This window comes from Tympanuchus pallidicinctus, unplaced genomic scaffold, assembly GCF_026119805.1.
Source record: "Tympanuchus pallidicinctus isolate F22 unplaced genomic scaffold, pur_lepc_1.0 scaffold1, whole genome shotgun sequence".
NCBI classification, from domain to species: domain Eukaryota; kingdom Metazoa; phylum Chordata; class Aves; order Galliformes; family Phasianidae; genus Tympanuchus; species Tympanuchus pallidicinctus.
In genome coordinates this window covers 62,960,150-62,985,917 of record NW_026294618.1, presented here as the reverse complement: position 1 = coordinate 62,985,917, position 25,768 = coordinate 62,960,150, and the positions used below count along the sequence as shown (strand labels likewise).

At 36.6% G+C, this 25,768-nt stretch overlaps 1 protein-coding gene across 7 annotated transcripts in view; it reads left to right on the top strand.

Annotated features, from left to right (window-relative positions):
• Window positions 1-25,768, top strand: part of STXBP5 (syntaxin binding protein 5) — a 105,499-nt gene that overhangs the window by 13,345 nt on the left and 66,386 nt on the right. For all 7 annotated transcript variants that reach the window (XM_052672972.1, XM_052672982.1, XM_052673026.1 and 4 more), the window contains exons 3-4: window positions 15,755-15,836; window positions 16,672-16,772. In XM_052672972.1, coding sequence (XP_052528932.1) covers window positions 15,755-15,836; window positions 16,672-16,772 — 183 coding nt within the window. The remainder of the gene's footprint in view (window positions 1-15,754; window positions 15,837-16,671; window positions 16,773-25,768) is intronic.

Here is a 25,768-nt window from a genome sequence, read left to right as displayed (position 1 = left end):
GTAGAGAACAAGGATAATTACCAAGTCCAGCACAGTTTCCTCTAGGCAAACAGGCGCTGGTTGCAAGAGAAGTGCTTGCTGCATTTCATTTCAGACTACAGAAATTGTAGAAGTCCTTGCAACTCTGTTAAAGTTATGGACAGCTTTCTCCCCCTGAAGTGCTCAAGGATGGCCTTATCTTCCTGACCTAGACAGAATAGAGAATTCAGGTGTTACCTGTTTAATCAGACCATTTTCTAAAGCAAGAAAAAAGTAAAGACATGTTTGTTGCCTATCTACAGGCTTTCAAAACTTGGTTAATGCTGCATTGTCCTTTATAAGTGTAGTCTTGCTCTGTTTCCAAGATTGGCCAGAGGGAAAAAAAAAACACAATAGCAATCAATTCCCAATGAGACTGCAGAAACTTGAGAGACTCTACTTCAATTCCAAGAACACTACTTAAGTGTTTTATCTTAAGTATTGAATATAATTCAATAGTAATTCACCTGTCTGAATTCAACCTACTGTTTACTTAAATATAATATATTACATTCCATATGTTTAGAAACACATAATACACTAAACTGCTAAAGCAGAATAGGATTGCATTAACAGGGCTTTGCTGACTGTGTTCTACTCACAGAAGTTGTAGTACGAAGCTCCAAATCAATGGATAAGTCAATGTATTTTACCTGTACAAAGTGCTGAAACTTGGTGGCTTTTTTGGGGGGTTTATTGTTACCAAATCTGCCCAATACACACAGAAGAATATGGTGAACAGGACAAAGCATTATTTGGTTGTTGTGTAAAACAGTGGTGTACCCACATTTTGAATCCTGCGTTTCTCTGATTTCTGCATTTTAAGAAAGCTGACATGGATTTAGGGAAGGAAAAACTGAAATGAATGAGTAGAGTGACCATCTTACAAGAAGATATATAAAAAAGATATATAAAAAAAATATATATATATATAAAAAAAATATATATATATAAAGATATATAAAAAAAGATATATAAAAAAATTCAGTTTAGAGGAGAGAAGGGAGTAAATATTATCAAGGTCTGTAAAATAAGGAAAGTAAAATGTGTGTCACCTGTAATTCAACGTATTCCATATGAAATACTGAAGCTAGGATGCATTCTTTGACATAGTATTACACATTCAAAAGAGGTGCAGGAATCATAAAATAGGCTGGATTGTAAAGGACCACAATGATCATGTAGTTTCAACCCCCTATGTGCAGGGTTGCCAACCACCAGACCAAGCTGCTCAGAGCTACATCCAGCCTGGCCTTGAATGTCTCCAAGGATGGGGCATGCACGACCTCCTTGGGCAACCTGTTCCAGTGCGTCACCGCCCTTGGAGTGAAAAACTTCCTCCTAATATCTAACTATGCTCTCTCTCAGTTTAGAACCATTTCCCCATGTCCTATCACTATCCATCCTTGTAAACAGCCATTCCACCTCCTGCTTATACACTCCCTTGAAGTATTGGAAGGCTACAATGAGGTCTACCCCTGAGCCTTTTCTTCTCCAGCCTAAACAATCCCAATTCCCTCAACCTTTCTTCATAGGGGAGGTGCTCCAGCTCTCTGATCAGAAGAAAGCACTTCTTAATCTGAATGTGACACGCGATGGGATTTACTGGTATGGGAGTTGGTGGAGACAAGTTGTACCAGTGCAGGCAGGAGGGGTGTGGACAAACTCAAGAGTTGATGTGTCTGTAAAAAGATGCTATAGAGACGAGAAAAGGATTTATCTGTAACATACCTAATCCAGCAGTAGTGGTTGGTTGAGAATGTAAAGCAAATAGTCTGCAAGAAGTGACCAGGCTTGTGTGCTCCTAAATAGTACGATTGATGTCGTAGGGGATGGAGCTGTGCTGGGTGCACCTCTGGTCTCAGTTCATACAGTGGTTCTGAGATCTTAACTCTGACTTCTGTCAGAGAGAGGAAGTCATTAGCTGGGATGTTTTTCAACAGTATGGTTATGCTAACTTTATTTCTACTCAGTACTTCGTACAATAATAATTTTTATAAGCACAGTTTAAAATTCTGTAAACCTCTCTTATTCTTTAGCAAGGAAATAGCCCTTGCTGCTTAAGCAAAATTTGTCTAATGCCTGAAAAGCTGATGAAACAATTTCTGGTGTATAGTGTGACAAAATACCAAGGGTGTTGTGGTGTACTGGCGATTTTTTTATATCAAAGAAGCTGGCATGAAAACTGGAGTGTGATAAGCACATTGTGATCTGATAATGTTCCTGCCTTCAGTTTTCTATCTGTAGCTGAAGTTATTGCAATTAGAATGAGTGTTAAGCAAGGTCAGAAACCAATGGTGTTGAGTAAGTCTAGAAGGGGGAAAAAGTAATTTTTTAAACTATCATTCTTAAAACACTATCTTATTATAGCAGTTGTATCCGATTATAGCATGAAGACTTTAGTAATACTTGCTGTTCTAATCTACAGAAAAATGATTGATGTTTTTAGGTATCCAGTCTTCCCTGATGTAGGAATCTCAATCAGAGATGATTCTTGCAAAAGATTCATGAAATAATGTTTGGTGTCAAACTTAATTAGCACATTTTGGTTACAGTTATAGGTGATACAAATGTACTTAGTTTTGGAGTTTACTCCTAATTAAATTAATCTCAGGGATATTTCTTGTTAGTGTTTTGTGGTTGGTTTTTTGTTTTTTGTGGTTTTTTTTGTTTTTGTTTTTGTTCTTTTACAGTATTGTTAGAGAACCTGTAAGGATTATCAGTGTAAATGTACTCTGAATGAGAGTCTTTATAAATAGTTTCAGTTCCTAATAAGAACTTTGTTAAATATGAAGCTAAAATATCTTAGCAACTCAGTATTGGGCATATCTTATTTGTGTTACTTACCTGGCTGCCTTTTTGTGTAGCCATTTTATAAAATTGCCACTTGATACGTTGTTTTTGTTCCTGTTTGGCTGCAAGGCATGTGTCAGCTCAACCCAAGGGTTTTTAAATAGTGTCTTTTTTCACTTGTATTTGTTGAGATTAGAATCTTCCTTTAATAGGTGCTATTTTGAATGGCAGAGGAATATTTTGGTTAATGGAAATACTCTGTTTGAATAAAAAAAAAAAGGTTTAAAAAAATGTGGTTAGGGTGGTATGGTTAGGTCACGGTTGGACTTGATGATCTATGAGGTCTTTTCCAACCTGAGCAATTGTATGACTCTATTAAAAAACCTTTTTCCTGTCTAGGCAGCCTTGTTTCCAGCAGTCATTTTGTAAGTGACTTACTCTCTGTAAGCTCTCCCAGGTTTAGTCATGCAAACCTGAAAATGTGTGTGGGAGGGGTGGGAGCTTGTTGGTGATTCTTGATTAAACAGCCATTCTCAGGAGCTAGAGCTGGGACCTTGGGCACTCATGGGAAAACTAAAGTAATCAGACATGTTGTGTTAACATATCAAACAGGTTTTGTTTGTCCTTGGATGCAAAAGTTGTTGGAATATTTTGACTGCAAGCAAAGCGCTTCCTGACTTGCGGAGCTTGTCCGTCAGTCTGCATGCAGTTGGCCTAAGGAAGTTTCTTTTTGTAGAGGAAAAACAATTAGTTTTTTTCTTAGTACGTATCTGACTCAAGTGTAGTTCTGGTGGAATTCTTTACTGTCAGGAAGGCTAATCTAGGGGAAATGGATCCAAGTTGAAGGAGGAAAGATTTAGGTTGGATGTTAGGGGGAAGTTCTTCACAAGGAGAGTGGTTAGGCCCTGGAACGGGCTGCCCAAGGAGGTTGTGGATGCCCCGTCCTTGGACGTGTTCAAGGCCAGGTTGGACGGGGTCCTGGGCAACCTGATCTGAATGTGTGCGTTTGGTGGCCCTGCTAGGCAGGGGGGTTGGAACTACATGATCCTTGAGGTCCCTTCCAACCCAGGTGATTCTGTGATTCTGTGATTCTGTGATTTTGTGATTTTCTTGAAACAGTTTTCTTCAATTCACATAGAGCTACTAAAAATCATACATGTACAATGAGGTTGTCTGTTTCTGTTTAAATTGTTACCACTCTACTATGCTGATATCTAAGAAAGTAATAAAAAAGTCAGTCTTGAAAATAGAGGATGACTACATTTGTAAAGGATAATCCAACTCTAACCAAATTATGAAAGCCTGTAGGTAGGTTACAGATACTCCTTTTTTTTTAATCTTGCTTTAGAAATTAGCCTGATTAAAAAGAGTTACATTAAGGTAACAGCTAAATTATGTAAATATCTTTTATAGATAGAACCTATTCTCTGAGATTTTCTACCCAAGTTGTGGAAAAACAGTTTTGCCTCTTGTTTGTTTTCATTATGACATGTGAAAGAACATAATCACGTGTTGTTTAGTATGACAGATATCAAATAAACACCTTCTTCCTGAGCTTATATTGGAGCCTCCTGTGGTTTTTACTCCTTATCTTGCAGAGCTTATGTAAAACATCTACATGTTGCAACTTCTAGAGATTTCAGTAGTTAGCTAAGAGTTGCATCAGCAGTTTTGTATTGTATTTTTTGATGGAAAGTGTTACAGAAGCTAAATTCAAAACTAATTGATTTCACTTTTTCATTATTTATTAATGAGTAGCAAAAATAATGTCACACTAAAAGCATTCAAAACATTTTAAGCAGTAAATTATACTATCAGTGCACATTGTCCTGACTTGAAGCAGAAGAGCTGGCTAGACTAGATTACCACGTTCAGTTTAAAGATTTGAATTTACTGCTCAGAAACAATTTTGAATTTGTATGTGGAGTCCTGTTCCAGAAAATATATTTTTCTTATCGGGACCCGTGGATATTTTCCTATTATGGCATTTGTGCACCCCTGCTTTCCACAGCTGGAAGTTTCCGTAGTGAAGATGGAAAAACCTCTTAGTTTGGCATTTGTAATTTCAGACTTTGACATTAAAATCTCAGTAAAACTCCAGACTGTTTTGATTGTCTACCACAAACAGCAAGCATTTAATTTTGTGCATATTAGTACTGGGGTGAGTGACAACAATAGCAATTGCTTTTTTTTTTAGGATTGCGAATTTTTGTAATAACTGATAACTGAGCAAGGATTGTTTTGATCTTTTGGGATAGTTCTTGGAGGCAAATGAGTTTCTGAGGAAAGCAAATCTTTGTACAGTCTTGCTGTTTATTTTTTTGTCCTCTTTACCTTTAAGAAAAAAAAAAATGGTGGGGAGAAAGGGAAAGAAGGAGAAGAAATGAAGGTGTCTTGTCTTGGCATTTGGGGAGCTGAGCGGCAGTGAAGGACATAACAGTACTCTGTGTGGAAAGGGAAAGCTCTAGTCTTAAAATAAATCAGATTTCAAACTATCAAATTTCAGTTCAGACTTGTTTGAAGACAGCCTCATTCTTGCAGAATTCACACTTCAGTTAAGCTGCAGGATCTTGAAAGTGCCAGGGAGCACAAATAGGTATAGCTGTCCATCTTGGAAATGGTCAAAACCATAGATATCCATATGTAATGTTTTTTGTTCCTATCCCATCCTATGAAGAGAGGAGTTTCTCCTTTCTTTTAACTTAAACAGTTTCAGTTATAGGAAGTGAGTTAAAGAACGTGAATATTCATTTACTTTTATCTGGAGAAAGGAACCTGAGACACTTCATCTGTGAACCTTGGAGTCGTATGACTCCCTCCTGTAGTAGAACTTCCCTGTGCAGTAACTATAGAAGTGTTTTCTGTGACTGCACCATTTTATGCGGAGACTCTATTTTAGGGTGTTGAGGTAATGCTGTCCCTTTTGGTGGGATATGTCTAATCTGGGTTTCTCCTCTTCTCAGCTTCCTATTTTTGTAAAGCTTACAGCAAAATGTTATCTGCAGGACTTCTTTCTCTCTGTTAAACTTGAACAAAGCTGCTCTTCTGTTGCAGAAAGTATGAGCAGATTACAAGCAAGTTAAACCCCTGTAATAGCAGGGCATAAGTATCGGGCATTGCTTGGAGTCTGGGAAAGGATGTACACAAAGCTAAAAGATGAGCAGATTCTCTAAAGTATCAAAACCCCCCTCACTCAAAGAAGCTAGATTTGCAAGGTAGTAGCATGCCTCCTTCCAGTAAAATGCAACCTAGATAGAACAGCTGGAAATATACTTTGGAAGGCTACCTTCTGCTTTTCTGTTGATTCTGCTTTTCAGTTGATGTTCTGATTTCCATCTTTTTGTGATTTTAAACTGATAGTGGGTACTTTCATGTACACTGTGCTCCCTAGTCTTAAAGAAGCTCTTTGATATCCATGGCCTGTAAGAGCTGTACTGCTACGTTCATGCTCTCGCTGAAATTCTGTTCAGTGAAGAGTGATGCATTTCTGGTGGCTGAAGAACCCACCTGAAGTCTTCAAGTATGATGAGAGCAGGATTTAAGGTGCCACCCACAAACTTTTAAACAAAGAGCTGAGATGAAAAAAGAAGCTTTATCTTTAGTGGCATACCTACATTTAAAAAATATTAAAGAATTGCATACTTAATGCCAACTTTTATCTTGAAGCTTAATTTAGATTGTTCTAATGATCACCTATTCTTTGACACTATTTATTAATACAACTTAAACTAAATAAAGCAATGTGTTCACTAATGAAGTTAAAATGCTGCATAAGCTTATTTAAAAAAAATTCTATACAACTACTTTTTATGGTATGAAGTAGACTGTAATAGCACAAATCTGGAAAAAAGGACAGGTAGAATTGCATTATGACAAAGTATTGTAATGCTTCAGTATATTTACATGTGAAGAAATTATATTTCTAAACTCTATGAAAAATACAAAAAATAAAAAAATAAAAGCTTACAAGTTGGGGTATTTCTTACATATCAAAAGTAAGCACTGCAGCCCAAAGGCAATTATTTGTTTATATTATGAGTTTCCTTTTTTTGATTTTGGTGGAAGAGTGCCATCTACTGAATTGTTTGAATTGTACCTTTACTTTTTGTTTGTGGTGGTAATATTGAGCTAACCTGTAAAATTGTCACTACTACTTTGATAGCAGCAGCAGATTAAAATTTTCTCATCTTTTGGTGATTTGCAGAGCTAGAACTTATGTTAATGTGGAATTCGTAATAAAATAAAAAGAGAAGTATTCTAGACCTTATTTTAGGTTTTCCCAAACATGGGGCATAAGAGATACTTCTAGACTTAGCAGTGGCTGTATAGTCAGAAATTGGCATTAATTGACAGTAATTGATTGGGAAGGATTGGCTGTATCCTTTAAAATCATTAAATTGTCCATCTTATTAGATAATACAAGGTTCGTTACGCTTTTGTAAGTTGAACTAGCAGGCATATGAAAAATCACTTAACATCCAGTTCAACACATTACATTTATTAATACTGCTGTTGGCAATTCTGTATGAAATATTTTGACACTGGGAGAGAATTCGTTCTTCCCCCCAAGTACTGCTTAGCTTGAAGAGCAAAAAAAATGGCTCTACCTTTAGTTGTGGCCTAGAAGCTAGGGATATAAGAAGAAAGAGCCTGGTTAATTATTAATATTGTGATACAGTCTATACAATCAGAAGGATGGAGGAGGTAGGATGTTCATAATACATTAAAATTTGGTGTTAAAAATAAACTGGTTTAAATGGATGGCAGACGAATAGGACTTGAAAGCATGCAAAGATATTTGCCTCTGAATTTTGGTGAAGTTTCTTCAGAGTATATAGTTATTTGCTAGTTTTATTCTCTTGTGTATAGTCTTTCTAAAAAAACTTTGAGTTAGCAGTTACAAGCCATTTCAGTACATCTTGTATAGTCAAAGGAAACATTATGCAAATGTGTTTGTATCAGTGTTGTTCTCTCTCCCCTTGTGTTCTGCTATTCTCCCTCCCCCTCATCCTACTTGAAAAAAAAAAAAAAAAAGCCAGATTAATCTCCTTTTTTTGTGGCTTATTATTGAAAGCCTGTAACCTGTCAGCTCTGAGAAAAATCAACTGAGTACAACCTTTATAGAAAAACTTGCTGGTACTTTTCAAAGCTATTTGGAAAATACTGTGTTTGTGCTTGTTTATATAAGTAGCTTTGAAGCTTGAGATCTGTTTTGACTCTTGGCCTTTTTTTTTTCCTAGAAAAAAAAATAAAAAAAGAAGTAACTGCTGAATACCCATTGCTGATCAGTTTCTATGTAGACTAGTTCAGTAATTAATTTTTTTTCTTACCATAAGTTAAGAAGTTTTATGCTTTAAAATTGCGGAAGCTGCCTGTATAGAGAAAGGATATAAGTAATGTCCTTACTGAGCTATGTACTCTAGGATTATTCTAAACAGTTGACACTGGAACAGTTGGCTTCTGATGTTTAAAGAAGGTGAGCGCTGTGTTATGAACCAGGTGAATATGATGATTGCATTTATGCAGGAGTAGATCTTATCACTGACTGATGCAGAAGTTGAGATGTTGATTCCAGGGGCTTGAGTTCAGTGGAAGCAGCAATAGCAAACGGCACTAATTGATTGCTGTAGCCTATCCAGTTAATATGACATGGGTAATTGTAAAATTAATATCTAAAAAATCCTGTTTAAATATTATGCATCCTCACAGAATAAGAATGATTGAAGTTAATAGGGCTTCTGGAAGCCAACAACCTGCTCAAGCAGGGCCACCCAGGTTGTTATCAATCTCTTCACCCAATAATGAAAACTCCTGAGATTAGATGGTATCAAATAATTTTGTGACAACGTACCTCAATAGTTTTATGGTCAATCTTAAGTCATCCAACTGGAGCTTCTTGGCCTATATCATTTGTATTAAAACAACTGCTGAACACTCAGTGCAGTTGCTCTCGAAAATACTTGAACTTTGTATAATGGTTAAGATTCCTAAAAATTAAGTAAAATGTATTGCATTTATCAGTGTGTAAATGGTCTCTTTGGAGTCCATAAATGTATGGAACCTACCGTTCTTTGTGTTGTTTTTATTATTTTTTTTCCCCACTCTTATTTTTCCACGTTTGGAAAAAACAGTTCTGAGATTCTAGTCTCGTCTTCCATTAGGTGCCTCACATTTTTTTCACCCTTACAACTAACAGAAGCAGAATGTAGATTTTTTCACTGCCTGGAAGTTATATTTCTTTACTCCCTAGAGACGCATGTGATGGCTTCCAAATACTATCTGTAATGTTGGCTCTTTTTCTGTGCAAGTAATGAGGTCAAACTGCAGATATCAGCTAATTCAGCAAGTGCTATTTTTGATGTACAAGCATTGCAGTGTCTTCTGGCTGGCTGTATCTGTCAATCTTCCTTATCCCATTTTCCTGAAGTCAGTTTTCTTGCCCTCTCCTTTTCTCCTGGCAAAAGGAGAATACATTGTAATCATCCACCTAGAATCCTCATAGTAAGCTGTTGATGGTAATTTGATAGTATTTCCATCTGACTAACTTCAGTATCAGTTTTAAAAGCTAATTGTGTTGTGAGGTAGATGACAACACCAGACTTCTCATAGCAAAGCAGTAAGCTCTGCAACTTCTGAAGAGGATTGCGGCTGTGAGGTGTGGCTGCTTTTCCTCTTTCAAGAGGAAGAAAGCTTGATCTAACATAGCCTGAATTGTATGGGCTTTTATCATGTGTCCCATTGCCATTGCTGGTGCCTGCTCCTGCCCCTTAAAGCTTTGGTTTGTGCTGGGGTGATTTGTGGGAGCAAAGGTGAGGTGCTCTTAGTGTCACTGGAGGAGTACTGGGAGAGAACTGGTGCGTGGCCTTACTTGAAGGAGAGAGGGAAAAATGTCTGCAGACACCAGTTCAGCTTCCTTTGAATGTAGAAAGTGTTTGTAAAGTTATGTTCTTCCTTCATGTTTGGAAGGCAACCATATACCGTAAGACTGAAGAAAATGAGACCTGCCCATTAACACAAGATTACTTTTTCAAATTACTGAACTGTTACCCTGCTTTGCACCTTTATATGTTACAAAGTTTATTTTATGGCACTTTTCTTAATTCCATTTTTTTTTATCTGCCAAGAAAAAAGCTTCTACTATTAAAAAAAGGAGAAAAAACAGAAAGAAAAGCAAAAAAAAAAAAACAAGGGAAAACAAACCAAAGGACTGCCTTGGGTTTGCTTTGTTAGTACCTCTGGTAAGATTTAAATGTAGGGTTTAAACAAAATTTGAGAGGGTTTTTAGTCACACAAATCAATGATCAGAGCTGTCTTCTACCCCATCCTCTGGGAGAAATGCCATTTTTGTCATTTGCAAGGAAGTCTGATATGGGGAGGGAATAGAAGGATACTGACGGGACCAGAAGGGACATCCTGACTCACTTCACCCGTCTGCTGCTGAGATCGCGTTCTTAGAGCTTCTTGTTACCTGGGCAATGTAGATGCTTACAGGAAAGGGGACAGCTCAACAGTTTTCACAGTAAGGCTGCAAATTGGACTAAGATAAATGTTCTGTGAGATGAAGAAATCTAGGAAGTCCTAATGTTCTTTTTGGAGCTGTAACCTCAAATTTGTGAAAGCAGACTTCAGACTTTCAAAAATGTGCTTTTATTATACTTCAGTTTCTTAATGAAGTTGTAGTGTTTGCACCTTTCCCCCAGTATACTAACCAAGCAAATGGAATGTAGCTGTTGCTCTGCCACTGAAGTTGGAGGACAAAAGCATTAGACCTGGACCACTTTGGGGACTTGTTTTATAAAAAGAAAAATGAAATATGTGCTGGAAGTGGTATCTGTATGCAATAAGTGCTGTAATTCTAGCTAAAAGCTTTAGCAGCCCTGGATATGTGAAAGTGAGTCTGTTGTTTATAAGAGATGTTGCTGTTTATTCTCCTGATTCGGGAGCATTTTAAGCTGTAGTTCCGTTCACATAAACAACAAAGAGGTCCTTGTTTTTTCTTGTTTTGTATTTGTTTGTCTGCCCGATGTTGTCATTTACATTAGGAAAGTGGATGTGAAATATTAGTGAATATTTTATGCTTTTTCAGGCATACGTAGTGAAACAGAGCAAATAAAAAAGACCTGCTTATGTGAGAGGTGTGAGCATAGCAGGCCTGAGCAGTTATGAAGACCTAAGTTTTTGGAAAGAAATGCTGTAATCTTTCTGTTCTTGAAAAATGGTGGTATGCTCTTACTTGCAGCTTGATGTGAAGTCTAAAACTCCAGAATGTTTTGAGACTTTTTACTTTGTCACGTTTGTTGGTATTGAATGAACATGAAAGGTAAAAACTGGTTTTGTAGACATTGTCGACTGTGGTACTTTGCCACTTGGTGAATAACTCTTACTGTCTGTGTGTATTGAGGCACTGTTCTTTGCGATTGTTTCTGTGAGAAGTCGTACTTTTGGATGAGAGAGCGATAGTACCAATCAGACCTAGGCACAGATAGGATCATCTCACAGTTAAGTTGAATGAATCAAAGCTGATCTACTGCTTAGAGGACTGTACATCAACAGGAGTGTACATTGAATTTCAGAGTACCATAAATAAACTGTTTGTTTTTTTGTGTGTAGATGGATTGCATCAAGACATTGGCAGTGGTGAGTAATCCCAGCCTGGCTTGTAGTTATTATTTGCTCAGAACAGTTTGGAAACCTTGCCATCTTCGTATTTTTCTGTTATAGTAATTCTTGGTGGCCACAGTTGAGGTACAGACAACACTACGAAGTAAGTGGTGATTTTGTCTGTCTAGAAAAATAATTGGGGGACAGACCAAACAAAGTGGTAAAACATTGTTTGGAAATGGCTGTTTTAAAATATGCAAATGTAATCTGCAGCGCTTTAAAGCTCTGTGCTACAGACTGGTATATGAAAGAGAACTCTAAGCAACCTTACTGATTTGCACATAATTCAGATCAGTGGTATGTATCTTTCTCTACTAGATCTGTATTTTGTATCACAATTGCCAAATGTTTATTTACTGTGAAGTATTACTGCTGTAGTTTTGAGGAGTATCTGGTAACATGTTATAAAGGTTGCTAGATTTGTATGTGTCTTGTAAATCCCAAGCTATTATAATGGTGACAATTCTGATACAGGTATACAGTTCATATCTTGTGCTGTACTACAAAACTTTATTGCAGTATAATATGAAGTTGAGAACAGTTTGAAAGGAAATTGTTATAAATATGATTCTGTATTCATGAGTGGTTTATGCTAGGGATTGAATTGATAGCTACAGCTTTTGCAGCTGTTTCCAGTGTGAGACAGGTCAACCACATGTGAGGAAACAGCCTAATATTTAAAAAAATATGAAAAAGACCCATATGCATTGCAGAAGTAAAAAGTGAAAAGCCTCCTGAGGCTTTCATACGTAATCTGGAATTTGTTTTCATTTTCAAAAAAATGCTATTTAGGCAGCTGTGCATTGAGTTGTTCCCATGCAGATAAGCTATAAATACTAAGATTTTTGATTTATTTTTTTTTTTAAACAGAATTTAGCAGCATTAAAACACAGTAACAAACTGAAATGCTTTAGTTCTGTCTGTGTGAAAAATTGAAAAAAGCAAGGGTAACTCTGTGAAACATCTATGGCAAAAATACATTTTGGAACTCTTGCTACAGATACACAGATATACAGTTATATTTGTGTGATCCTATGCTTTTTTTAATATATGACCTGTGCTAGCTGTTTGGAAAGTGAACACTGATGTTAGTTCATGTGCACCTTATTACTTTCTTCACTTGTCCAAGCCTTTTGTCTTTTGCTTGCTTTCTCATAGAACGTGCACTAGAGACAAATGGTAGTGTTTGCTGTTGTCAATTTCCTTATCACATCGGGGAGCACAGAAGCAATAGTCCTAGCTACTGCTGAGAAGCTCTTAAACTTTTTTGTTCATATTTAGATTAATAGACAGAATAGCAATAGTGGGAAGAAGTGCTTGGAAGGAGAAAGGATTGGTATTTGAGTTTAAAAAAAAACAAACAAAAACCCAACAGATCTGCTCAGAGCACACTATTTTTCTCTACAGCAACCCTAGGCCTTTGGCAGGCAATTTTTCCTGCCTGTAGAATGAAAATGCTTTGCCTATCTTGTCATTATCCATTACAGTCTCTGCCTGTTTCAGGGACTGCTGTGTGGTAAAGTCACTGCTTAGTATAGTAAGTTCTTGTGCCTTGAGCGGGCACACAAAAAGATATGGAAGGATTGGACAGGCTCAATTTCTGAAGGTCCCTTCCAAGTGAACCTCTCTATTCTCTTATCCTTCTACAGCCAGTATTGAAGTATTGAATTCAGAAAACTAGGAGACTTTGCATTGCTTTAGAAAAGAAGATTAATGATGGTTAGGATGATGATATAATTCAAGATGAGAATAGTAATTCTAGCTACCAGATGAAAAAGTGAAGGCAACATAATCCTTGGTTGAAAGCACTAAATGGACTAGCTGCAATGATTGATTTTATTTTTTTCATAACTGTGAGATAAGAGATCAAACTGTTTTTCAGATCTGTATATGTGGCTTTCACTCACTTGTCAGAAAGCAAAAACTTCCTCTGTATGTGTAAACTTTTGTAAACTTGTAATGTTGCAAATGTATTGATCTGTGGAAACTGGTTTATATGCCCTGGAAAATGCTAAAGGATTTTTGGTCCAAAGTTCAAGCATTTTTAATATTGAAAATTATATTAACTGGTAACAGTGCTTCTAGAAATACTTGCAGTAGACAATTCTTGAAGCCAACATGTGAAGGATAAAATTTGTGACTCAAAACAATCTCTGGATTTCTATGTTTTTCTGGGTCATACTTCTCTTGTTGTGAGGCAAGGTAGCCATGAAGGTTCAACTCCAAATAAATTGTGGGTGGTGAAAGAATAACTGTTACATATTTAAGTTGGAAACTAATTTCTGTGGAGATATTTGGGAAAGCTTTTGTTAGAAAACTATTTCAGGGCAGATAAATAATTGACAAGTCTTAAAATTCAGTTCCTGTATACATCTGAATTTTACCTTTAGAAATTGCTTGTCTTTTACTGCAAGTAGTTGTCAATTCAAGTGAACGCAGAAGTGTGAGCAAGGCTGATGTAAATAGTCTGGAAATTTTGTTCTTCCTTGTGAGGATTTTTCCTTTCCTGTCTTTTTGCAAAAGCACTGTTTGTACAGTAAAAGTATTCTGAGTTTGTAAAGAAAGATATCCTCTTGGGGAGGGAGAAGTGTGAATTCTAAGCTTATTTATTTAAGTGCTATTAACTGGCAATGGAAAACAGTGGAACACAGATGACTTCTTTCTACAGAAACCAAATTGGTAAGAATTAAAAATACAGAAAGGGAAAAAAACAGGTGATGCGAGCTGACTCTTTAAGCCTTTCCACTCGAGAACAAAATTAAATTACTATTTCTATTCAAGGAAGAAAGCTGGAATTAAGTTTACTGGATTATTCAACATCTGTTTAATATCTCTCTCAACACTTGGCTGGATGTTACACAGATTCATTAGGTTAGGAGAAGAAAGTGATGGAAGTTTAAAAAGTAAAATACTGAGGTGTGTTGAAGCAGACTTCTTTCTACTGTAGTTCTGCCTGCATTTTGTCTCACTTTTCAGACACTGAGCAGGAGATGCTTGTGATTTTTAACTTCCATTTAACCTAATAGTTACTTTTGCTTTTCCACTGTCTCTAGTATGAAGACATCTATCTGTCTATAGCATATATAGATCTATTGATAGATGTATTCACACTAGATATAGGTAGATATGAATGTCTGTGTATATATGCATACACACACACATATAAATTAAATATGTAACAAATACCTTTTTAAAGGGCATTTGTACCCACTTCAATTTGATCAACATTTTCTCAGTAAATGGAAGACTTGAAGATTGAATGAGAATTGTAATGATTTGTTAATTTCTAGTGTATACTAACAAACAAATTGTATATTTTCAATGACTTGCATATGTCTTTGAAATGGTTTCCATTCTTCCCAAGATGCCTGCTTAAAACTGTAGGTGTTCAGCTCTTTGGCAAAATGTTCTCCAGGAATCCTGTTTGTGCTGTTTGCTGTTGTACTAACTGTTTTACATAATTCATTTGGATGTGTGTTATTTCTGTTCTCTCACCTAGAGGTTGGAAAGCTGCCTTAATTTCATGTCTGGAGAAAGAGGATAATAAAATACAAAGTATTTGCAAATCAACTATGGAGATTAGAAAGAGTCTGTTGTTACTTCTGTTTAGTATTCATTATAAAAGTAGAGGACTGATTTATGCATGAGAGGGAAAATGAACACATTTTTGTTATCTCATAGTTGGTGTGAATCCAGGAAATCTTGATACTGAGATCCTGGAAATTTACATTGTACATAATTTACCATTGACTCCTCCATATTTTGGCTACTGATTTTTATTTTTATTTTATCTCTTCCATGGTACATTTTCTTTTAATATTCCTTACATTATTCAACTCTTCTTTTATCTGTAAGTAGCATTTCAAAAGCAGAGAAATCTCCTTTGGAACTTGAAGAATTTGATCATTTGGTTATGAGACTTATTTAAATAACTTTCTTTTATGCTAGTCCTGATATTTAACACTACTAAAATAACTGTCTCATCATTCTCTATTGTGTTGTCATTGACAAAGGATCCTTTAGATAAATATAAGTTGAGCCTTTATATCTAATTTTCTTATTCCATGGGGATAAATAAAATGGACCTTTCTAATCCTTATGTTACTATGTTTATGAATGTTTTTCTTTTTCTTGGTGTTAAGATCTATGTGGTTAAATATTTTAAGTATTTGAGCTAGAAGCAGGATGTTAGCCTGTTTGAATATGGTATTACTGATGTTGACAATGTTTTTCTTTCTCCTACATTGCATACATCAATTTTTCCTTAATGTTAACAATTCAGCTTTGGTCGGCCAGGAGTTGAATGTTATTGCCAGCATGACAGTGGAGCTGCAGTAATCCAGCTTCAGTTCCTGATTAATGAGGTTAGTAAATCGATGTCTGTATTCTGTAATTTAGAGAAGATGCACTGTGTGTTCCTCAGTTTCTCACTAAGCAAACATCAAATTACAGATACCAGTCATGCCAAGAATTTGTTTTAAACACTAATAACAAGGTAACTTTTTTAATAGTATACATTGCTTGACTAACTTTTGAAAATGACTTCATTTCTACAGTACTCCTGCTAGAAGCAGGAACTTTTTTGCAGTAATACATCCATTTCTGTCAGTAAATATTGCAAGTCATCCCTTGAAGTAAAGTACACTTTTAATAGTACCAACAATCTCAGTGGATTGTTGACTTTACTTTGATAGCTAATGTTTTAGATGTGAGCTGAGAAAAGATCTCTGATTTGAATCCTCAGCAATTTCACATTTATTTCGAAAGACGTAACAGCTGAGACCTGGCAGCAGTACTGTTCTTGAGCTACTTAGGGACCAGATTTTTAGAGGGATCGCTACCTCAGAGTGATGCTGAAGTCAAGTATCACTAAATTTGTCAGCATGTAGATGTTAGCTGTGGAATTTATTACTTTATTTCTCTACAGATATGTGCTTGAGGAAACTTGTGCACTCCAGAAAAAGCTTCTTTGCAATTACTCTTCAGTACAGCACAGAACGAAATGTTACCAGGCTGAACACTGCAATCAAATCAGTTATCCTACTACTACTATATGAAATTTAGCTGTGCTATGATTTTAACATGCATGCTTGTAAATATTTTAATATTGGTAGCAAATTGCAATATTTCTTCTATGATGTTATTAACAGTATTTCTAGAGTTCTAGAAATAAATTCAGTAAAACTTTATTTTAAACAGGGAGCTCTTGTGAGTGCCTTGGCTGATGATACCTTACACCTGTGGAACTTACGTCAGAAGAGACCTGCTATACTTCATTCACTCAAATTTAACCGAGAACGGTAGGGGTTGGATTGTTGCTTTGCATGTTACTATCACAGTGTGAAAATGAAAGATTGGATTTATTGATGCAGTAGAATTAATAAATTGTTAAATGATTGAAGTGGGATATACATTGGACTTGAGTTATAGGCTGTTATGATCAAAAGTGCTTATGGGTAGATGCAGCATATCTCTGCTAAACTGAGGTGAGTTGTTTTTTTTTTGCTGTTTTTTGCTTCTTTGCTTTTTGTTAACAAGTTTTTGGAAGTAGTCCTTTTTATTTTTTTTTTTTTCCCGTCCAGAATGAGTACAATTTCAGCTGGCATGCTGTGCAGCTTTTAAGCAGTCTACTTCTGAGCTGGACTTCTCAGAGCTCAGAGATGCCTAGCACGAACGCAGAATAGTCTATGACTTGCACCTCTGTTGAGTACGGTGGGAATAGGCTTTAAGTAATAGATAGCAAGAAGGAGGAAAGCTTAAATATTTATATAAAACCTTTTAATGTGATATCATACAAAGTGCTTGGATAGGCTGCTGGGCGGATTGTAGAGTAACCTTAGACTTTAAAAAAAAGAGCAGGTCACAAAGAAATTTGTCGGGACTGACATAGGTGGAGATTGTTTTCATGGGGTAGAAGACTAAGTGATTCCAAGTTTCTCTTGAAGTTGTTTTTGTAATCACTATGTATAAACTATTGATCACAAAACACATTCTGCATACCAAAGATGTGTCAGGGTGTATGTAGGATGAAAGTCAAGTAGAGAGGAATGAAATTCAGCTCTAGTTTAAGAGGAGTTGTCCATCCATAGGAGATACAGTGGTGTATCCAAATGTAATTCTCCCCCTCATCTTTCTTCTTGTTTCTTAAATGGCTGTTCTCTTACCTCCGTAGCTCCTTGTAAAATGTAAATGTAAAATTTGTCTTTACAGCCTGAAGTAAAACATTGGATGACAGCTTCTAACTAATGCTTTAAAGTGGATATCTGAGGAGGTGATTCTGATTATATGTAAATCTGTTCAAAGCTGGTTTAGAGTCTGAGATACAAAGATATCTTTGTTTAAACCAAGAGGAATTTTGAAACCATCATTTTGCTCTGAATGCATCAATCTGCTTTCTCGTTTAAGCAATATTTTTCCTTTCTTAAGAAAAATCAGTTCAGAGATCATTTGGGCATACCTGACTTCCACATCTTGACAGGTTGGGAAGATGGGCAGAGAAGGAACCTCTTGAAATTCAGTAAATAAAGTGCAGGGTCCTGCACCTGGGGAGTAATAACTCCATGCACCAGAACGAGCTTGGGGGCTAAGGTGTTGTAATGTAGCACCGTAAAGAAGGATGCGAGGGTTCTCATTGACAACAAATTGACCATAAGCTAACAATTTAGCTTCACAGTCAAGATTGCCAGTAGGTATACTTGGCTTTATTAAGAAGAATGTTGCCAGAAGACTGAGGGAGATTCTCTTCCTCATCTGTTCTACCCCAGCGAAGCAACATCTGTGCTCTGCAGAACAAGAGAGACATGCAGACCTCCACTGGACACTCTTCAGGAGCACCGAAAATGATTGGATCATCTCTCTTATGAGGAAATGCTGAGTGAACTGGGCCTCTTCTGTCTGGAGAAGAGAAGGTCCAGAGAGCATCTGATCAGTGTGTTCAAGTATCTGAAGAGATAGTTTAAAGAGGATGGAGCCAGACTTCTCACTGGTGCCCAAGATGAGAAGGAACTGACAAACTGAAATGCAGGAATTTCTGATTGAACATGAGGAAAAATTTCTTTACTGTGAGGGTGACTGAGTTCTGGCACAGATTGCCTAGAGAGTTTATGGAGTTTCTCTCCTTGGAGATCTGCAAAGGCCACACGAACATGGCTCCGAGCAACCTGCTGTAGGTGGCACTGCTTGAACAGTGGGATGGGACCAGGTGACCTCTAGAGTTCTCTTCCAACCTTAGCAATTCTGTGATTTTGTGAAATGCAGTGTTCTCACTTCCAAAATCTGTCACAGGGAGTTGAACTGTGTGTGTTCTTAGCAGAAAAATGGTCGGGAAATGGTTTAGTTAGCTCACATCACTTCAGTGGAAGTGCTACTTGTTAATTTGAGTTTGACTTAAATGAATAGTTGTAGCTTGCAAAACATATGTGGTGGAAACACCATATTATCAAGAGTAATGAAGTGAAGAGACAAAGGTTTATTCTTGTAGTAATTTTCAAGTATCTATCAAGTATATATTTAAATATAAATATTCTTAAATAGGATTTTAGGTACGTTATTAATAATATCCTTTAAATAACTTATGAGTTGTGGTTAAGACGTTCTCATAAGAATAACTAAGTAATCAAACATGAATTATTAAAATATTAAATACTAAAACCGAGCCTTGTGGTAATATGATGTAGTAATGATGCTTCAATTTGCTTGCTTGTACTTTGTAGGGACTTTCAGTATCTTTCAAATTAGTTTGGGTAAAAGAAAATAAATAATTGAACAAACTGAAAAAATGTTCTTCGTGGAGAAATGAAGTCCAAATTTATGACAGGACCGAAGCAATTGCTTAAGTTTTATCAGTATTTTCTCTAGAAAGCTATGTGCAAGGGTTTAAAATTGCATACCCATTTGGAAATGCCTGGAAATGTCTTGATAGGAAAGAAAAGCAGTATTTGTATTCTACTTAAGAGTTGAAGTCAAAAGGTTGGGGCAGTTTTTCTCTTTTGTTTTCAAATCCAATCATAAAATAGTTTGGATTGGAAGGGACCTTTAAGATCATCTAGTTTCCACCCCCCTGCTACAGTCAGGGACACCTCCCACTAGACCAGGTTGCTCAAAGCCCCATCCATCCTGGCCTTGAATACTTCCAGGCGGGGGCATTCACAACCTCTCTAGGCAACCTGTTCCAAAGTCTCATCATTCTCACAGTAAATAATTTCTTCCTAATGTTTAGTCTAAACCTACTCTCTTCCAGTCTAACACCATTTCACCTCGTCCTGTCACTACATGCCCTTATAAAAAGTCCCTCCCCAGATTTCCTCTAGGCTCTCTTCAGGTACTGGAAGGCCACTATGAGGTGCCCCGAGAGCCTTTTCTTCTCCAGGCTGAAGAGCCCCTATTCTCTCAACTTGTCCCCACTGAGGAGATGCTCCAGCCCTCTGATCATCTTCATGGCCTCCTCTGGACCTGCTCCAGCAGCCCCACGGCCTTCTTGTGTTGGAGGCTACAGAATTGGATACAGTACTCCACATGGAGTTTCATGAGAGCAGAGTAGAGGAGCAGAATCACCTCCTTTTACCTGCTGGTAACGCTTCTCTTGATGCAATCCAGGATACGATTGGCCACCTGGGCTGCAAGCACGTATTGCCAGCTCATGTTGACTCTTTCATCAACTATCAAAAAGATTTGGTAATTTGATAGACACAGCCATTTACTGCCTCTAGTACCACTGATAGTGAATAATTTTAAGCAAGTCTTTTATGACCTGGTGACTGGTGAACGTGTTAATGTATAACAAATCTGTTGAAATTAATGGCAGATGTCAGAAGCACAGTACAAAACAAGCTAGTTTTGCAAGTTTTCTAGCCTTTTGTTCTTGTCGCATTTGTGTGGGTTTCGCAGCTGCTCCATGTTCTAGTTACTAAACAGAAGTTAGAAGATATTAAACCAATGAAATGACAAGCTTGGTCTTAACTGCTCCTTAACTGTGGGAAGGAGAGAGGAGCAGTGTGTAGGGGCCTGATAAAGAATGCAAAATGATATATACGTGGGGTTTGTGTTTGCGTGACTTACTATACAAATTAGTATCTTTGTACCTCTTTGCTAAATATGCGGTTTACTGTGTGAACTAGGTTTTGTTTGCTAGGGTATTTTTTCAGTGAATGACAGTGCAGTTTCTGTCACTTGAATAGACTTGAAAATACCTCAGCTTTATGTAGAAAATGGAAAACTTGTCTTGTGATTAAAGACTTGTATCTTTTCTGAGATGGTTGTGATTCTGTCTTATTGCCAAAATGAATGTTTTACTTGCTTTGTAACATAGCCTGAAGACAAAAACAAGAACCATAGTGTAAAAATAGAATCAAGTGTTTTGTGTGCTGGTGCTTTGCATATTGATCACTGAATGCATTGATAGCAGTTTAATTTTTAATATGTCGACTCTTATGCTGTGGGGTTTAAATAGTCTTCCTCAGCATGAAAGTGCACAATTTGGAGTTACAAAGTTGTTTTAAGTACTGTTGGTTTTATACCCTGCTATCAACGGCAACGTGAGCATTGTATTTCAAACACAAACCCTGCAGGGTGTGGGGAGAAATAAATCCCCTTTGTATTTACTTTTTGCTAGCACATAGGATTTTTGACTTTTATGACATATACCTCACTTTGTTAGATTCTGTAAATCTACCCACGGTACGTATTAGCAGGCATTTGTTGCAAGGAGACTTCTTCCTCCTTCCACATAACTGAATTTATAAGCTGACCAATTCTGCCACTTTGTGGATAATAGAAGGACATACAGGATATCTTTTTTTTTTTGCTTTGAGAGCAGATGATCATTCTCGTTTCTCTTTTTTTGTGTACCAATTCTACTGTTTCATTTTCAACTTTTATTTAGTGAGCTCTTTTTTCCCCACTTTACTCTGTGTGTTTTGGGGTGGGATTATGGTATAACAAAGAACAGGCACGTATCCAAATGATACTTCTGTTTTTGTAAAATCAGTAATACACTGAGTACACCTTTAACATATGGCACGTAGCTATCTTCTTATGTTGAAAAATAGCTTATTTTTGAAGATCAAAATGAAGTAATCTGATCTATTTGCCTTTATAATTTCATATAATGCTTTTCCCCTGTTGTCTTGAAAATGTTATTCAGTGGTGATTGACTAGGCAGCATATTTAGGAGTTCTATTTTGTTTTGGTTAGTTAGCAAGAGAAAAAGGTTTTTAGTACTCTTGATCTGCTGCTGAAGTGAGTACTTCACTCATGCAAGATTTGATTCCTTTAAATTTTTTTTTTGTTGAAGCTGTACGATGCACTCTGAGTCCCAACTTGCAATTGAGATACAATTGCATGTTTCCTGCTGCTGCATTTGGTATTGAGAGAGAACTGAAGTGCTGAGTTCTACTGCCCTGGGATTTCAGATTACTGTGAAACCTTTCTCTATTGTCTGATAAGCTGTTTTCTCTGTACATTAATGATTTTTACAGAGCTATGAGCCACATAATGACCAACTGTCACATTCATGGGCATAAATCAATCTGTAGGTCTTTAAGCCTTCTCATATGGCAGGCTTTCCACATTAGTAATGATCATGATTTGTCTGTCTCCTATGGGAAACTTACATCTGTTGACATTTGTTAAGTCCTGCTACATAACTTGCAAGACCAAACATTCAGCCTGAACTACTTAAGGCAAGGCCAGATCAAGCCCTGGGCAGTCTGGTTTAGCTCTGCAATGATCCCTGTTCATTGCTGGGGAGTTGGACTAGATAGTGTTTAAAAGTCCCTTCCAACTCTAAGGCTTCTGTGATTCTACTCATATTAGAGCAAGCTACTTGAGTGTCTTCTGATGTCAAAGGGTGGTGGTTATTCCTTGAGTCCTAAAAGATGTCTGACAGGAACTCATGAATCTACTTCAGGGGATTTTATCAGTGGCTGGGATCCTCAAATCCTTGGTGTTTGGTGTGAATTTCTTCATTATTGGAAAATTATGAAAAGACAAACTTGAGTCGGTCTTTTGTCATTACAACATTGCAAACAGTGAGTCAGCCTTTTTCTCTTTGTATATAAACATATAGAAAGTAGAATGTATTAGGGATATTATATTTTGTAAAAACAAACAATTAAAAAAACAAGCTAGAACATCAAAACAAAACAACAACCAAAAAAAACGCCACAAAACCTGGGAACTGGAATAATGTTCAGATGGCCCTGGTATTTGTTGCATCAGTGATGGCAGTGCTCCGTTTTGTTTCTGTTCTGAGCTCTTGCCTTCCCAATACTATGTTTTGTTACCACTAACATATGCTAGAACTCAGATGTTGAACATAAATTCTTTTCAGTGCCTTAGAGGCAGTTCTTCAAGTGATCATATTTGGAGAAGCATCATTTAGAGTGTTGTTATGGAATGCAGATGGAGTTAAAGTAGCTGGTCCAGTTTGTATGATATACTGCCTTTATCCATATGGCCTTTCTAGAGACAGTTTTGGGAGGCATTGAAGAAGACTTTCTCTGCATGTGCCTCCTGCCTCTTCAGGCCTTTTCTTCATACAAGTAGATATTTTAAGTTGTTGCTGTTACCAGTAATTTGGAAGTAGCTTGTTTACAGCAGTATGGGAAAAACACAGCTGCTGCTTTGTTCCATCAGAATGGCTTTTGACTCTTTGAAGACTTGAAATGGGGTCCATGGATATGGAATCTAATCTAACATAGGACTTCAAACTTTTAAGTTTTGCTGTTTTATATGGTGGCTATTCTACATGTGAAAGCTTGAAGAAAGTCATAAGTATGCAGAAGGCAACTTTGGTAGGTTAACATTGCTCTTTGCATCTCTGTTAATGATTTGATCAGCTAATGTAATTACAGTAACTACGTGCATATAATGATAGTGTGAGGTTCTAGAAGTAGTTTTAATTACTTAAAAAGGATACCTGTTACCAGTGTTTGTCATTCATATAAGCATTTGATGCTGTGCTTTGTTAAAGCTGTGCAAAATTCTGAAGAACATAATACTTCATACTGCAGTAGACTAAAGGAAGGCAAAGATTAATTTAGAAGGCTGTTTGTTGTCATAATAATACACTCAAGATAATCTTTTTTTACTTAATATTTCCCTTAATTGGAACAATTAGCCTTCTTACATATTATTGTAATAAACTTTATTCTTTTAGTTTTCCATAATTAAATTCCACTCGGGAATATTATAATTTGCTATAATTATGATTTGATGTATGTTGTGACACAACCACAATCGAGATTTTTCTTAACTAATTTGAACAGATATTGGAAAAGACGTGGTCTGCAGTAAAGAAAGAAAATCTTTTCAGTAGATTTCCAAATGGCTAGTTAAAGATGTCTGTCATTTCTGTATCATTTCTAATACTTTCCCATAAGCAGTAGCACAAATTATATTAAAAGTACAGTTAAAAAAATACTTTTTTTTTTTTGCGAAGTTTAGGACTTCTATCAATATTTTCTACTGCTAATGTAACACTGGATTTTCTGTATACAATCATTTTCCTAGGAACTACTGGTCAAACTCTGACAAATGTGTTTCACATTTAAACTTTTTCTTGGCTTCTGCAGTTGTTGTGTTTGGGTTTTTTTAGGGGTAAGATGGAGAAGTGGCACTGTGAGTGTGTACGCAGTGAGGAGGAAGAATTTGTGCTTTTGGAGAAGTACAGCTACTTTAGAAATATGCTGACTTTTGGGGTTGCATAACAGTACCTCATTTTAGCAATAACATCAGCATACATTAAAATCATATTGTAGAATTTAAAATAAAAAAAATCTCTTGGAAACACTGCTTTCTTCTATAAAGGGACTTCTTTATTTGCACAGGGATTGAGAAGCAAAATATGTGGAATAAAGTACTGTGCACAATACTTCATTGTGCCATCAGTGTCACAAAATGTATTGTTCTTAATAAGGTAATTGAAATTTCTGGGGAGATAATACAATGATTGTTGTGCCATGGAAGAACTGCCCGCAAAAGCTTGCTTTCTGTCATCACTTGCTCACGTAGTCCCACTTAAGGTGTTTCTTCAGAAGCACAAAACTGGTCTGTTTTTTTAATGGATGCCTCTCTCCTGGTGTTTTTTGTCAAAGCAGTTTGATGCAGGAAAGAAAATGTCTGATAACTCTGCTCTTGACTGATTGCTGTCAGGCAGCTGGGATTTGTATGCTAGAAAAGGCTTGGCAAGAAATGTTCCTTGAGTTCAGTGTATCTGTGATGCTTTCAGTCCAGCCATTGTTTGTTGGGTTTTTGGGGATTGGAGGTGGGGTAGGAAGAGAAGGGGAAGAAGGCTTGAATGTAGGAAATGTATGGTACACATGGTACGCAATTCATACTTTCATAGATCTTCATGTATTAGCTACAGAGTATAATTTTCTTGTGGCAGAGAAATAGGTATCTGAAGGAAAGTCCGTAGTCTTAAGAAACAAATACATGATGCCCTAGGCCAGGAGAGAGCTACCTAACTACCAAGAAAGCCTTTGGACTTATTTTTGCATCCTCCAACAAGTTTGTACTTCTTTTAACCCCAATTCCAATTTTAAATGAAACAATCTGGGTCACTGTATGTTACATTGTATACTGACGTGCTAGTGTGGTTTCACTGGTGAAGAGTTATAGCTTCTCTGAAATTCATTTTTGTAAAAGGGCGATAAAATTTCTGACATAGGCTGATTTTAAAGTAGTGTCTTATTTGAAGTCTTAGTCACTGAAAAAGAACCTCAGTATGTGGATTGTAATGTAATTCTGTAAGTGGAATGTGGAAATAAATGCTGTTTTCTGAAATTAATCTATTTAAGTAGATGAAAATGTAATAGATTTTCTGAAAATTGAAAATAAATAGCAAGTGAACTTACTTGCAAGTGGAGCAAGTATGTATTACATTAGGGATGAAATCCTTGTCTATATTGGGGGGGTGGAACTAGATGATCTTAAAAGGTCCTTTCTAACCCAAACCATTCTGTGATTCTGTGAATCAGTGATCATGGCATGATTGGCATGATCCTAAATCCTTTTGGATTTAGCTAGTCATCAGTTCTGTAAACCATGAAAATTCTAAAGGAATATTTTATAGTTATATAGACATCATACAAGACTGATTATAGAAGGGTGGTAAAAGCACATTTGGAAGGATAAGACTAGGAACACTGCTTTGTATATACCTGTACTTACAATTCTGAAATCTTGTCAAGCTCCCAACTTAGAGATTTTGTAAATGTTTTGTAAAGCTACTTGGTCAGATGTAATTTACTCTTGGTGTGGAAGCATTTCACTGCTTGCTTACTGTTGACAAAAC